General features: G+C 44.6%; 2 protein-coding genes across 2 annotated transcripts; both read left to right on the plus strand.

Annotated features, from left to right (window-relative positions):
- The first annotated feature begins 10,477 nt into the window (after window positions 1-10,477).
- Window positions 10,478-13,076, plus strand: LOC102718735 (transcription factor MYB16-like). Its single transcript, XM_040523406.1, has 3 exons — window positions 10,478-10,902; window positions 11,045-11,174; window positions 12,065-13,076. The coding sequence occupies exons 1-3, from the start codon at window positions 10,770-10,772 to the stop codon at window positions 12,792-12,794; spliced, it is 993 nt and encodes a 330-aa protein (XP_040379340.1). The 5' UTR covers window positions 10,478-10,769; the 3' UTR covers window positions 12,795-13,076.
- A 246-nt stretch (window positions 13,077-13,322) lies between these two features.
- On the plus strand, window positions 13,323-15,313 carry LOC102709268 (30S ribosomal protein 3, chloroplastic-like). The gene is made up of 2 exons (XM_006652302.3): window positions 13,323-13,646; window positions 14,848-15,313. The coding sequence occupies exons 1-2, from the start codon at window positions 13,380-13,382 to the stop codon at window positions 15,127-15,129; spliced, it is 549 nt and encodes a 182-aa protein (XP_006652365.1). The 5' UTR covers window positions 13,323-13,379; the 3' UTR covers window positions 15,130-15,313.
- Window positions 15,314-16,596: the final 1,283 nt, after the last annotated feature.

Here is a 16,596-nt window from a genome sequence, read left to right on the forward strand (position 1 = left end):
CCAACGTCCGTGCATGGTGGTAGATCGTACTCTACCTCGGCATAACCCAGGCCAGGAGGCCCAGCCCTTGCCCCTCCTTTGACCGCCCCACCCCTCCGTAAACGATGAAACAAGGAACAGAACACTGCAAGGTACACTGACTGACCGCATCCTCTGCACCCTGGGCGGTGCCATTAATACGAGGATAAGCGGGCAATTGCAAAAGCGGCCGCAAAAAAAATCACCCCGGCCGCCCGATTCGTCCCGAGCCGTGATTCACTGACCCGTCGTCGCTCGGACACAACCGGGAGGAGAAGCATCCGATGCGCGCGCGCGCGTGCTCTGCAGCTAGCCGCGCCTACAAACCGGGCAAGGCCGGCCGTCGAAACCGGCAGGTAGTACTGTAGCGCCTTGCCACGAGGCGTTGCGCCATTGGCGAGAAGCCAGTCGGCCGGTGCCGGTCCTCTCCCTCGCGCCGCAGTAACCACTGGTGGACCGACCACGTGACCCTGTCGTCCGGCCCGAGCCCCGATCCGATCAACATCACGAGGCAGCGCGTTCGCCGTCGGTTACGCCGTCTCCTTGCACCGTACTACGTAACCGCTCCGTTCTAAAATAAACCAATTTTTTATTTTTTATATATAATTTTTTCTCTTCATCTTATTTAAATTTTTTTATTGATATTTTTGTTTTTATTAGATGATAAATTATGACTAGTATTTTACGTGTGAGTAATTTTTTAAAAACTTTTTATATAAGACGAATGGTTAAACATTGGACACGGAAACCGAAGAATTCGTTTTTTTCAGAGGAGTACCTACCTACCTATACCCAGGATGCGGTCGGGTGACTGCGGGCGAGTGACTGCGTGAGCACTGCTGATTTTGCCCTTGTGCTCTCGCCACACGTACGATCGGTCATTCGGTCCTGCTCGTACCGCTCCTCAATTTGCCCTTGTGACCGGTATGACGGCGTCCGTGCAGGGAGCGACTTGACTGGACGATCCTGGATCGTGCAGCTGTGCTTTACTGGTCAGCAAAGGATAAAAGCTGTAATTGACGCTACCGAAGCAGCACGTACGTTCCACTTCCATCCCTTTGCGGTTCGGCTTGTCTGTTTCTCCGAGCTTATTATGTTATCACGGTCCATCCTTTGGTTATTTGGAGACATCCTAAAATATGAACATTTTTTTATTATTTAGTAAAGATTAAAGTTAAGAATAAAATACTATAGTACTCCTTACTAAATGAAAAATAAATAAAAGTGATAGGGTAGATGGAGATAAAACATGAATAATTTAGAATAGGAAGTAACTAATGAGATAAATAGTACTATAATAATAGTATAAATGTTTATATTTTGGCACAAGATTTAAATTCTAAAAATACTTATATTTTGGAACGGAGAAAGAGAGTTTTAGCTTTGTTAAACAGAGTTTAAGATTAAAATATAATTGTTTTGATCCCTTTAAGAATTGATGCATTCCAACAGTAGACTATGTTTCCTAACCTAATAGATCGTATCGATCAATTGCCATCATATCAATTATCGATGGTAAAATATTTTTTCAGCCGATAGTTGAACTCTAAATAAGTGGTTTACCGATAGTACTGATAGTACAGTATTATCACTAGAGAGCACAGTGGAGATACTCGAATTGAGAATTTAATGATCAATAAAGATCACGTCCTTATATTGATGAAATTACTTGTAGCAACAAATGAAATGTTGGACGGACTTGAAAAGGTAGTATTATAAATTTCATATATTTATCAACAAATTTTGGGGGAAAAAAGGGTCATTGTTGTATGTAGTAGTATGATATGAGAAAGGGGAAATTTGGTCGTATATAATAGATGACGTCGCGTGATTGATCTTTCCTGAGGAGATAGGATGGCCGAAATTTCCTCCTTGAAGCCTTTCAACGGGAAAAAAGAAAATATTCCTCCTTCAATATACTCCAAAATCCCTCATTAAGAGCAGAGAAGAAACATGGATCCTAGTCTCTCCTAGAGACAATTTGACAAAGAAGTTGCCATCCGGCGCCAGTGACGAACACTAGCACAAAACACATTACTCCCTCCGTATCATAATGTCACATATTTGATTTTTTTCTTACAATGTTTGATCATTTGTTTTATTAAAAAAATATGAAAATATTATTTATTTTGCGTGTGACTTATTTTATTATCAAAAGAACTTTAAGTATGACTTGTCATTTTTTTTATATTTGTACTAAATTTTTAAATAAGACGAATGATCAAACATTACGATAAAAAAATCAAACATTTTACATTATGAAAAAGAGGTAGTAGCACGTAGATACGGCGGCATAAATAAAACAACAAATTCAAAAGGAGAACAAGGGAGTTACTATCTGGCCTACAGGCGGCAGTCCGCAGTCTCCACCTGGACACGAGATTACTAACAGTGCATGCAGGGGTGCAGCGTGATCGCCTATTCGTTTTATAGGATTGCAAAATCATAGAAATAGGAAAAGTAAATGATTGAAGTGTTATGGCAATTTTAATCTAAAAGAAATTTTTCATGAGGTCTTGACCTCATGCTAAGAATCCTTTGAAATTAACTCAACACAACATAATCCTAAGGAATTGGCTAGGATCCATTCCTATGAAACGAATGATATTTGCAAGAGAAAATCCTAAGGTTTCAATTCCGGTAAAATTCCTTTGAAAATCCTTCGAACCGAATAAGCTCTAAAATCGTTAATTTTTAATGTAGTACAAGAGCTACAACTATGTTTTCAAGAGAAAAAAAAAAGATAGCTAGCTATGATAACCTAAACATGATACGTCGTTTAGCTGCGCACGGGAAACCCGCCAAGCTGTAGGGACTCGTGCTGCTCTTCCGTCTTCACTTCAAACAACGCCTTTTGCTAACGACAATTAAAAAGTGTTTACAACATACTTTAACTTATTCGATAGCTAGACAGCATACTCCCTCCTTCCCAAAACAAATCAACTTTTCAGTTTTTAATACAATGTTTAACACTTCGTCTTATTAAAAAAATTTATGATTAATAATTTTATTTTTTGTTAGATGATAAAACAAAAATATTACTTTATGTGTGACTAATTTTTTAAAATTTTTAAATTTTTTTTTCAAATAAGACAAATGATCAAAACGCTTGACACAAAAACCGAAAAGTTTGTTTTTCGGAGAAAGAGAGAGTAGACTGTACGTTAACTAGACGTCGAAACATACGACTACTATACAGGTACGGCAATACAGTACCCCTGTCATTAAGCTGAAATGAAAGGGAGACATCTCGCTCTCCAACATTGACCACGGAGCATCTCTAGGTGTAGGTATGTAGTACTAGTTTAGTAGGCACGTCGTTGCCGTACGCACTGCGAGCTACTGGTACTTAGGGGTTTAGATGGGCTAAAGTTTTTAATCCCATGTCACATTGGATGTTTGAACACTAATTTAAAGTATTAAATATAGATTAATGAAAAAACCAATTTCATAAATGAGTGGCAATCCACGAGACAAATTTATTAAGCCTAATTAATCCATAATTAGAGCATGTTTACTGTAGCATCACATAGGCTAATCGTGGATTAATTAGGCTCAATAGATTCGTCTCGCGAATTAGCCCAAGATTATAAATGATTTTTATTAATAGTCAACGTTTACTATTTATAATAAGTGTCCAAACATTCGATGAGACAGTGACTAAAAATAAGTCCTTGTGCCAAACACCACCTTAACCGCCTGACCCGATCGAAAGACGTGGTATCTATGGTAATATCACCGAGCAGTTATCTACTCCATCTGTCTCACGACCAATGTTTTCCTAACTGCTTATATTTATAAGCAAAAAAATAAATTTTAACCTTAATTTAGAATTAATTTTATGGTTTTTCATCCTATTCTATTTTTTAGTTTGGTTTTTAGATAATTAAGAATATGAAAATAAAAATTTTATTTATAAATTATTTTTTATTTATAAATATATCGTTCGGTTCTTTTGCACGGAAAAAAACCAACAATCATCTTCTTAAAATATAATTACATTTATACTATTTACAGTACTATTGTTTGACTCGTCAATCAATTTTCATTCGATTTTTTTCTCAATGTAACCCTATACACTCTTCCACCCCCCACCCATTTCTCATTCATTAAGATATATTATATTTTTTCTCTACTTTAACGATTGTTAAACAATCAAAAAATAAATATTTTTTATGAAGATTGTGCTGCATTTTCATCCGATATGACTGTAGTCTAACTAGACAACCAGTAATATCACACAGTGACCAGTTAATTTACATCACTGCATTACGTACGCTGATTTTTGTTCGATAAAATATTTCTTTCCTAGTTAGGCTTTAGGGCCCATAAACATCGTTATATATTTTTTTTTCTGACCTTCACGCCGTTACGTTTGATTATACCAAGATCGAAAGAACGTATGTGTAGAATTTTCCGTTAACTTAGCACTGCATTTTCTAACCAGACAACAAGTAATATCACACACCGTGCAGTTAGACTTAATGCTGCATTTTTCATCCGAGATGATTGTAATCTACGGTATAAAATTAGTAAAACCTCCCTATATTTTTAGATAATGGATAAAAGAATCCAGCCTTGACTTCAAAGAAGCTACAGCCACAAAGTTTATAGATTCCTAACACGCATAAATTTGGCCCATACATAAAAGTCCATCAAGCAAGAGAGAAACACGAGGATCACTGGAGTAAAGCATTACTCATTTCTATTACTAAATCTCCAGCCAAAGTGTCCAAATACTTGCATAGCTAAAATCTGTACCTTCTGACCATATATAAGATCATATAATAAATTACCCATTTGAATGCCTGGCATAGTGAGCTAACCGTGGCAAAAGTATAATTCTACGTACATCAGAGAATGGAGTTTACTTGGGCACGTAGGTAGTGTATTCATTTGAGCTGAAATGTTTAGCTTGTTGGTGAAAGTGATCCAGATGGCAATTAAGTTATTAACCCATAACTAATTGAGTATTAACTAAATATATTTTAAAAATATATTCATTCAATTCTTTAAAGGAACTTTTATATAAAATTTATTTTACGAAATGTATCGATTAACAGTTTAAAAAGTATGCACTAGACAGTTCACGAGCACAATACATCACTCGCATAGCTTCTGTACGTGGCTTCTTTGATCAGGACCATTGTAGTAGTATCTATGCTCGGTAACTACCAAAAACAACCATTAAAAGGGCATAAATGTGATGTCTAAAGTCTCATAAGCTAAACACAAATCTCTACAAGTATCCGGTGTATCCTTATCTTCGGTGATCCCATACTTCCTTAACTGCAGGGGATGACGTGTTAGCAAACCCTAGTTAGCAATGACGGTGGGCAATATTGCAGATTATTTGCAGCCAAAGTGGGTTCTAGGCTTCTAGCCGGAAAAGCATAGGTGATGTGATGGTGAAATTATAGTTGTATAATTTATACACTAGTTTAAGTATTTAAATCTTAGTGCTTAGAAACAGTATTACACATAGGCCACCTTATCGCTATGCAACCATTAAATACTTATTCGCTAGAGGCCATCACTTTTCTCCGCCTATGCACCCTCTTCTCCACGCTCTCCTTCCACACTCTCCACAACCTCCTCAACCTTCTTTTTTGCCTTCACTACCTCTTCCTAGTTCGTCACCGTGCTTGTCCCCAACTGTCATCAACATCTGCAATAGCAGCAATTTCGCTGATGACGAGGGGACCAACGATGACACCAGTAGCCTATTATCGTCCTTCGGGGAGTTGGTGGAGGATGGTGGCGGCGAAGGGAAGTCGAACCTTTGGGCGGATCTGACAGTGGGAGGTGCGGCGGATTCGGCGATAAAAGATGCGTACATGTAGATGTAGCTACGGAAATTGATTTGGATATTTTTTACAAAATCCTATTGCAGATGGGTGTCTAACTGTCCACCTGCGAAAATGCCTACTATGCAAGCGATTGGTAGCCCGCCTACGAAGATGTCCATTTTCATAGTCATTTTGGGGCAAGCGGACCAACCAACCGCATGTAGATCCTGTTTTATTGATGATAGAGGATTTTTGTGTTGTAGTAGATATTGTTGCAATTTACTGAAACCAAACCATATATCTCGTTTGATCAAAATAGGAGTTTCTTACTGAGTACCAAGGCTTGAAGTGAGATCAGAATATTTAATGTATAGACTTGCACACTTTAGTACTTTGCTAGTATCATTTTATTTTCAACCTAGCATATTGATCGTGCATTGCAGCGTGATTATAACTAAATAAAACTATCATTAACTTATTATTACCATTATTTTATATAAATTCTCTTAATTGTTTTATATATTTGTTACTATCTTTTATACTATATAAAGCAAAGAGAGGTAAGGCAAAACTGACATGTGAGTCAACTGATGTGTTTGTATAAAAGATAGAGAGAATTGGTGGTAGGTGTTGACGGATTCACCGCCTAGCTAGCACACTCTTTTTAAATTAGTATAGAAAATCGAAATGAATAGTAGCAGTAGGATGAAAACGTAAAGAGCTAGCACCTTAAAATACTCTTGTCTAATGTCTACCAGGGCAGGGTGCTACGTTGCTGCCAGAAACCAGGAAAACCAGAGAGCCGGAGAAGAAAGGACCCTAGAAAAAGGTTCATCAGGACCACGTTTTTCGCAATGACTAAAAGCTCACGCAGACGCATTTATTAAGTAGTGAGCTGCTTTTTTGCTGCCTTGCATGTTCTCATGTTTCGATCGATTCATATGCATATATAAGGTTTTATATATGCAGCATTAGATGGAAAAAATATATGGGTATCATCGTCGAAAGCAAAACAAATCTGGAATTCTGACGTCACCTTGTGTTCTTCTCTTTCTCTTTTTTTCGCCAAAGAAAACTTCTGCTCTGACCCTACAGTGGTACATGTGCTATTGAAAATCGTCAGCGCTATAAAGATGACCAGATTCCCCTCTCGATGTCAATCTGCTGGTACGAACAATGACCGTGTCAGGCTATCAACAGTTGAATTAACTCAAACTTCACCGCTCTACTGTCCGTTTACTGTTCGGTCGGTCTGCACGCTAAACGTTAGAGAGTTTGCATGAACCATATATGATGCGTTTCAGTCTTTCAGACAATCACTTGACTCTAGATGACAAACTTAATTAATTAAATCTCCATCCAGGCAAATGCATTAGAGGCAAATGTTTCGGTTTGCACTCCACTGCATATAAAGATAAATCGTTCGTCGTCTTCTTCAATCAATGCCGTGCCCATTTCTCGCGCACTGCTTTTTCAGAGTTTCAGTTCCTAGGAGGGAGCAATTCTGGAAGAGGCTTGAACCGGCCTCTACCCGATCCGTCCGAGAAAAACGTCCGCTTCAGATGATCGATCTGGTGGCGAGGCCACATCGTCTTTCCGAAACGGTGCAATGGCAGCGGAGCGGATGAACGCATCGGGTTAACTCGCCTTCCTATTGCAGACTAGACAGAGGGTTAGCTCATGCGTACGTACTAATGGCGTCGATCTACTTCAGTAGGCAATTGAAGTTTTTTGCCTACTGCTACTGCATGGCTAATTAAACACCGGTGCCAGTGCCAAATCACCGTAACACTGTGCGCTACTGTTCTGGAGTTAATTTGATCTCGATCGATACCAGTAGCATGCGTATACCCATCGTAGAGTACGTAGTCTTTCGATCGCCGTATTACCAGCAGTAGCTATCTGCAAACCAACGTATGGAAATGGAAATATCTATCGAACAAACCTCGACGTCTCGTTGAGAAAATGGCCATGCAAGCGATCAGCTAAGCAACCGATGGCAGTTGCCTATGAGGGCCAAGAAGTCGAGTGTGCTCGGAAGAAAGACTACTGGTACGTTCTTTTAGTGATGAAATATAAAAGATTATCTAACTTTTAATAGCTATTTTATAATATAAATAATCAAAATTAATTACAAAAAAATTAAAAATTATACTCTAGATATATGAGATGATGAATTAATATATAAACATTTTTCAAAAACATACTATTTAACGGTTTGAAAAGTGTGTGCATAAAAGTTGAGCAATAATCTTAGGGTAATCTATGAAAAGGAACACATCCTACATAGAATTATGGCTATGTTCTTTTTTGCTCAAAAAAGATCATGAAAGATTTTTTTTAGTATTTAATAGCTATTAATAGTATAAATAATAAAATTAGAGCAATTTTATAGTCCTTGAGTAGGTACCAAAAGGTATCAAAATTTTAGTGTGAAATTTGGTACCTCCTGTACCCTCTTGGTACCTTCTCAGTGACTATAAAATTACTCATAAAATTAACTGCTATAAAGTTAAAAGGCTACTCTAGATAGGTGAGATCAGGAACTTATGTATATATATTTTTTTCAAAGATATGATTTATCAGTTTGGAAATAGTGTGTATAAAAATCTAGGAAAAAGAAAAGAGGAGAATAAGTTTATGTCAAGGACCCAACCTATATGCCATGTATCCTGATGTGACAGACTGACATCCACAGCCAGTTCTCAAGCTTTAGAAGCCTGAAGGATACGACGATGGATGGGGAGAACAGAATAGGCGAACTAGTTTTGCTTTACACAATTTACCGTGATGTGGGGTGAATTCCTGGGCAAGATGCACATGCGACTGTGTTTCGATCGAATGATTCCCACTCACAGCGGTGGTCCTGTACTACTGTGGCGATTGGGCACCGGGAACAGCGGAATAAATGGCAAAAGCCATCCTGCGCTCAGGCCTTGCAATTGCAGGTTGGCAGAATTTTACAGAGTGTTCCATTAGTCTCTCTACACCGTACACCATCATCACCCTTCACTGCCAGTACTGTTCCTTTTTCTCATCCTCCCGTACAGTACAATGCATGCAGCAGTAAGTTGATCTGGTGGTAAGTTGGACTAGGACTTGATGGCGAGATAAACAGTACTGGATTAGTACGTGATTAAGGACGGCGAGATCAGAGATTCAGAAATGGATGTTGGAGCCTTCCGGTTGTCCTCCTTGGAAACTGACAAAGTTTCCGCGAGAGCAAAGGTTTCACTGATGGAAAATGGGAACGCCAGGAATAGAGTGCCTACTACAAACGAGCAACCAGTGAAGTCCAGAGACCACCTTAGCCACGACGCAGAGCAAACACATATAGGGCCCAACAACAGCAAATTCAATCTGGGGATCTCGCCTGCGCAATCTGAAGGGGAGATCCACAAATTGGCCATGGGGGAGCCTCGTCGGTGTAGCCAGTCCGAAACGGCAAGCGAAATCTGCAAAGCAACCAAGGAGGTAACGGCGACGGACGCGGGCCACGCGGCGTACGTGGGGATCTCACCCCCAACCGATCGACTGGGCGGGCTAGCAAGCAAAGGAAACTCAAACCGGCATGCATGCATGCATGCACGCGACGCAATCATGCACCACACCAGTGGTGAGCACGGCACCGAATTGAATGAGTAAAACAAATTGTTCCCAAAAACGCCGCGAGATTGCAATCAAGTCAATCGTCCAAACGGATGGGGGCAAGCAGCCTAGCTAGCTACTAGTCACCTGCCCACGCCGGGGGCCGGGCGTCGATCGAATCCATCGCGTTCGATCGATAAATCGATAAGGAACAGCACGCATCCCCCGCACTCGCGGCGATCGTCGCGCGGGACCAGCTAGCCAGCCAGTGATTGATTCTCCCTTCCGTCGGCCCCGGCCCCGGCTGGCCAGCCGCAGCCGCAGCCGCCCGGCCGATACTGCACGCACGCACGTTGTGACAGCTTCCTAGCGCAACGATCGAACGAACCGCGTTGGAATTTGTGCCTGCTACTGTTTTGCCGACTGCCGAGCACGTTCGATCGATCGATCGGGCGGGCTCGCGCGCTGATCACACGGCGTTGTGCGTGCGCGCCAGCGATCCGTAGCGCGAGATTCCTGCGCCAGCAACAGCACCCGCGCGTCCGTCCGTCCTCGATCGCGGTCAGGGTCTCAGGCCGCGCCATGAAGGCATGGCATTGCATGCATGCAGATCGATCAGCAGCGGAGGGGATGGATGGCCCGATTGGGCGAGGAGGAGGGAAAGACGACACGCCGTAGTGCGAAAGGAGGGAGAGGGAGAGAGGACCACGTAGGCATACCAAAGCAGGGGCAGAGCCCCCCCGCGAGTTAAATGCACGCCCTCTGATCGGGTGGATCGCGATTGGCAGCGATGCTTCCTCAGTCCGCGCCGGGGGGGTGTGTGGGGTACACCGCGGATGCCACACTGGTGCAGTGCGACGGAAATCCCCGTCCTGCCCCTACTTCTCGCGGGTGGTGGTATACGTACACTGACTGACAGTGAAGTCCACTTTGCGCCCCCCGGCCGGCAGGATCGCGGCGTCCGAAGAAGATATCGCGTTCGGCCCGACCCGAGCCGAGCCAGCCAGCCACACCCCCGCCGCGGCGTCTCCTCTATTTATGCCTCTACTACACCGGCCTCGACGCGCAAGCTAGTTCTCAGTGTGTGTGTGCGCCCTCACTCTCTCGCCTTTTGGCCTCTCTTTCACACACACTGCTCGCTGCATTACTACTACCGCACTTTTTGAGTCACTCGGAGCCACAGCGCCCTGCAAAAGATCTCTCGTAGTGAATTGCCTTGATCACGTAGTACACACAGCCCTATTTGAGAGCTCGATAGGAGAGGAGGGACTAGGGAGGGCCTCGGGGGAGGAAGAACAAGAGGGCGTGGAAGATCGTGAGCGAAGGGTATTTTCTTAGAGTTCGCTAGCTCGCTGCTGCTGCTCTTCTCCGGCGATGGGGCGATCGCCGTGCTGCGAGAAGGAGGGGCTCAAGAAGGGGCCGTGGACGCCGGAGGAGGACCAGAAGCTGCTGGCCTACATCGAGCAGCACGGCCACGGCTGCTGGCGCTCGCTGCCCTCCAAGGCCGGTAAGCGCCGCCGCTACAGCTAGCTTAATTTCTTCTCGCCCTCAGCAATCATGGCTGCAATGTGCGATCGAGACGACCGATCCTCGAGGTTAGCTGCTGTGTACGTGATCAGACGTCACAAAAATGTGGCAATCGTGTGCAGGGTTGCAGCGGTGCGGCAAGAGCTGCCGGCTCCGGTGGACGAACTACCTCCGGCCGGACATCAAGAGGGGCAAGTTCAGTCTGCAGGAGGAGCAGACCATCATCCAGCTCCACGCGCTTCTCGGCAACAGGTGATTGTTTTATGCGTTTTCGCACGGATGCATCATGCATATAGGATACAACTCCCTCTCCTGCTGGGTTGATTAGCTAGCTGCCTAGCTCTTCGACTTGCACCCGGAGCACATTTAATTCCGTAATCGCGATGGAACCCTTGATTCTTCTGCACGAATTTTGACTGCTAGTACTTGTTGCTGACCGGCAGGTCAAGAACACACTAGCAACCATTCTGCACCGTAGTCTTGGCAGACATTTATGAAAGGGTTATGCAAGGGTTGGAACAGCAGACCTAGCCATGGAATGGGTAAATTTCAGGCCGTGCTACTACTTGTTGCTGTCCCGTACACATCTGCTTCAGCATTACCCGTAACAACTGTACTGCACGTAGATTAACACACGGGGCTAGAACTTCTTATGTTAGAACAGAATCATCAGCTGTTTCGTTTTGTTCAGACGTATGCTGCATTGCTGCATCCGTCTTCTTTTGCCTGTCGAACAACCACACATTAGCTGTGGGCACTGACCAATCAATGCATGCATCAACAAGGGAAAAGGTGTGAAAAGGTTGGGCAGTGAGAGGCTCACCCCCGAATTTTCCTTTCTTTTTTGCCCTATGATTCGGCATTCAACCTCGCCATTTAAGAAGGCCAGCCCCCATCATTGTGGACCAAAACTGGGCTTTGGTCCACTGTTGCCACCTGCCCCTCTTGCCCATTTTGACTCACAGCTTCCGATCATCTCTGCCCTCTGTCTGTACTACGCCGTGCACTCCTTAAATCTCACCGCTGATTATTCACATTTCAAGACGCTGTGTGTGTTTGTCACTGAAAATGGAGGTTTTTGATGTGTGCTGAGCACTGAAGTTCTCGTTGGTTTTCGATCTTCCGGCGCGTGTTGTTTGCAGGTGGTCGGCGATCGCGACGCACCTGCCGAAGCGCACCGACAACGAGATCAAGAACTACTGGAACACGCACCTCAAGAAGCGGCTGGCCAAGATGGGGATCGACCCCGTCACGCACAAGCCGCGCTCCGACATGGCCGGTGCGGGCGTCGGCGGGGCCGCCGGCGGGGCGGCGGGCACGCAGCACGCCAAGGCCGCGGCGCACCTCAGCCACACGGCGCAGTGGGAGAGCGCCCGGCTCGAGGCGGAGGCGCGCCTGGCGCGCGAGGCCAAGCTGCGCGCGCTCGCGGCCTCCGCGTCGTCCGCCCTCCAGGCGCCGCACCTCCCGCCCCCCGCGGCGGCTCCAGGCCTCGACTCGCCGACTTCCACGCTGAGCTTCTCGGAGAGCGCGGCGCTCGCCACCGTGCTGGAGGCGCACGGCGCCGCCGCGGCCGCGCGCGCCGCCATGCAGCCCATGCAGGCGTACGACGAGGCGTGCAAGGAGCAGCACTGGGGCGACGTCGACGCCGCCGACGTGGGCTTTCCCGCCGGAGCGGGGTTCACGGGCCTACTCCTCGACGGTTCCTTGAATCAGATCCCGAGGCCGGCGACGAGGGACACAGAAGCCGACGGCGAGCTGCAGGAGACAGAGGAGGAGAAGAACTACTGGAACAGCATACTGAACCTTGTGAACTCCTCCGCGTCGGCAGTTGTGCCCGCCTCCGACGCGTACTCGCCGGCACCGGACATCTGAGCGGTGAAAAGCTTCGCCTGCTTCAAATGGGGTGGTTCATGACACAGTAAATAGTTAGCGATGATTGTCGAATAAGATGGACTAATGTTAGTACGAAGTAGTAAGTATTAATCACGTTCTTGAGGGTTAACCTGACAGTCCTTTTGATTAAACTTGTGAGAAAGAACTTCCAACTGTTCAAGGCTGTATCGACATTGAAATTCGATGCTTGTTTTGTTCGGTGTTCTTATAGAGTATGTAAAGCACTGAAACTACTACCAGACCAGAGAATGCAGCATTCTTACTTGCAAAACTACTTGTTTTTGCATTTTTTTTTTACTACTAGTATCATTTTACCTTGCGCAGATGACAGCCGTTTTTACTGTGCCCAGCGGTTGGCAACTGGGCACCAAAGAATGCAAACGAAAACTTAGAATTGGGTAATGGGCCGGGCCCATATTGGGCTTTACCATAACTTTCTAGCCCGTGGTCTAACACGCGCAATTAATAGCTGATGAGAAAGGGGAAAGGCCAAAGATAAGAGGAGGCGGCCGCGCACCATCGTCTTCCTCCTCTTATCCGCACGGGCAGCTTGGACAGGACACCATGTTGGCAATGTCCGTCCACCCCGCCGCCACGCCGGCGCTCGCCTCGCGCGCCCGCATCTCCCGGCACAGGCTTTCCGCCACCTCCTCCTCCCCTTCACGGCTCGTCCACCTCAGCAGCAGGAGGCTGCCCCTTCGGTCGCTCCGTGGCCTTGCCGCCGCCGCCGCCTCGGGAGCCGTCGAAGCGGAGGATTCCTTGGCCGGGGAGGGAGAAGAGGAGCAGAAAGTCGGAGGTGGGGAGGCGAACGTTGCGGAGGAAGCGGACGAGGTAATGGGTTATTATATCGCTCCAAACCATGCTAGTGACAAATTATGGTTTTCTACTCAGTCCACAGAGGAAAATTTTGATTTTCAGTGAATTTGATTTTGTCCGCAGAATGAAGTTTTGATTTTGAATGAAATTGATTTTGTTGCATAAATTCTGGTTACTAAACTGTTAGTCTCATAGGTGAAATACAGTACGAGGTGTCCGTTTGGGTGAAGTCGCAAGTAAATCTTTAGACACAATGCACAACTGAAAGCTTTAAAAAGTCACAGGTAAATTAGTGGTGTCTGTTTGGGTGAACTGATTATGCACTCGGACTATAGTTTTGGTGTATTTTTGCTGTTCTGCATATATAAGATGTATTCTAGTGTTGAAGAGCACATGAAAGCTTATAACAAACTTGCGCCTGTGCCATTTTTAGGAGCATGGATTTTTAAGTTCTCGAGTGCACATTCTCTCGTCGATTTCTCGTCTATTGCATACTATCCAAATAATCATAAAAAATATGAAAATATTTGTGAAGATAGATCAATACGTGATATATCACTACACAAATATGCAAATTAAAATATGACTTCTACGATCCATAATAAAAATAATAAATTAAATTGTGAATAATATACACATACTCATAATCATATATTTTTTATTTTTACAGAAGTCATATTTTAACTTGTATATTTGTGTAGTGATATATCACATGTTAATCTATCTTAATAATTTTTTTCATATTTTTTTATGACTATTTAGATAGCATGCAATAGACGAGAGGACGTACTCTCGAGTTAAAACAGTTTCCCCATTTTGAGCTGTTTGTAAGCAAGACATGCTGTAGCATTGTCAGGTTGTGGTCATGAAAGGAGTTTTGTCATTTGTCCATTTATCTGATGTTAGGTAACAACATAATAAGAATACAAAGTTCCTTTTTCATCAATTTATCATATTCCAGAGAGGTACTAAAAATGTTGTTATGATTCTATGGGAGTTACCCTCGCAGATTAAAAACGGTGCCTTGTATAGACAAACGCACAGCGTCATAAAGTTTCTTTAAAAAATAAAGTTGTCAATGGAGCAAGTGCAGTAGTTGTAATTTATTTTGTTGTGACTTCAGCTGTGTTAAAACTGCACAATCTGTTTCACTGATATATTCAAAATCAGTATTAGCATTATGAAATTTGAGATGGAATTAAATTCTGAATGGCAGTACAAGGTTAAGGTGCCTGAAAGGCAGGATCCGATGCTCGTGCTGAAGTTCATATGGATGGAGAAGAACATCGGCATAGCCCTCGACCAGTTAGTTCCAGGCTACGGCAGCATTCCGTTAAGCCCGTACTACTTCTGGCCAAGGAAAGATGCCTGGGAGGAGCTAAGAGCAAAGCTGGAAGAGAAAGAGTGGATCTCGCAGAAGCAGATGATCATCCTTCTGAATCAGGCCACTGACATCATCAACCTTTGGCAACAGGGAGGCGGGAGTTTGTCAGCGTGAGCGCGTCTCTCTGTTCTTCCAGCCTTAAGAACCCTTGTTTTTTTCTTTTTTTTTTGCTTTGGTTACATGGCTCTTTCTTGTTGATGTTATTAAAAGCCAGGTGGTACATGACCCTGTAGATGGATTCAAACTGTTTTCAGATATGGTTTTGTTTATGGAAATGAATTGTGATTGATCCCTGTAAGTTGAAATAATTTGGGCTCATACTACATGATCCGACAGCATGCAACTCAATCTCATATAATGGAAAAGAGAATTGAAGCTTGCAGCTATAAGTAGATGCACATGCCAACGAACCATTTATTTTTATTTAGTTTTGAAGAGATTTGAGGTCTATCTATGGTACCGTGGTCTCTACCCTTCTACTGCAATCTAACCACCGTTGATGCCCTAGAAAAAGTTTAGCACCGTTGAGTAACAGACCTGGCTAGGCTGGGCGAAGAACCTGACGATCTGCTGAAGTACAGATGCGAGTGGATTCAGGCTCCGTTCCCCAGTCGGCCTGTGCCTCCGGCAGTTTCGCGGTTGCACATCTCGGCGGAACCGCAGTCTGCGGAGGAGCAAGGTATTCGCCTCGCGCAATAGCGGCCGGCAGCGAGCTGCGGCCTGAGGCTGCGGGGGTGCTGGCTGTTTGCGTTTCGGTGATTTTTGCGTTAGATATATGGGCCACCGAGGCGCCGGCTAGTGCAACAGTGTAAGGCCCGCTCCGCGCACCACGAGGCCCCACGCGGCCATGCCCATGGGGTGCCAGCGCGTTCGCCTATGACCGAAACGAAACGAGCGCACGGGAGTTCCCCAATGGACGACCATCCGGCATGACTCGTAGCCGTATTCGTGCGGAATGGAAAATGACCAGAAGCCCATGTACGGTCCACCGCCGGCCCAGTCCACTTACTTTCTCTTTTCGTTCCCGTTTTCGTCATCGCCCCTGCCGTTTGCTGGCGTTGCTGCTCGTCGTGCTCGATCTCACTCATGCTACATCCCACATATGTGTTGCATACCTTGCATGTCACACGTCTCAAAAGCGTTCAAACGGCATTAGCACAGCGCAACAACTTATCTCATCATCTCGACCACGGGAGCGGGGGAATGGGGAGGGGGCACATGGAGGCGTTGGGTTGGACCTCCCAGGTAGGAAGCTGGACTCATCTCAAACGAAGGAGGCGATGAATAGTTTAAGCACCGCGTGTACCAGAAGATAACTTATTTATGTCTCTCAAGGCGTACTAACTTAGTACTGCTTTTTAATGAAAGGAAATAATGTATTTGTTAAGTCCCAAGAGATAAGTTATTTTTTTCTCTTCCAGGATGTACTAACTTAGTACTGTTTTCTATGATCAAAACAGAGTATTGTTAAGCTAAGCTAGCACTACCGACTGTCTTCCCAAAAGAAAAGGTCGTAATAGTATACCACTCTTGTTAGTTGTTTAGTGGGCTGCTAAGATGGCATCTTTACCTTCTTAACAC

This window comes from Oryza brachyantha, chromosome 4 (assembly GCF_000231095.2).
Source record: "Oryza brachyantha chromosome 4, ObraRS2, whole genome shotgun sequence".
In the NCBI taxonomy this organism is placed as follows: Eukaryota; Viridiplantae; Streptophyta; class Magnoliopsida; order Poales; family Poaceae; genus Oryza; species Oryza brachyantha.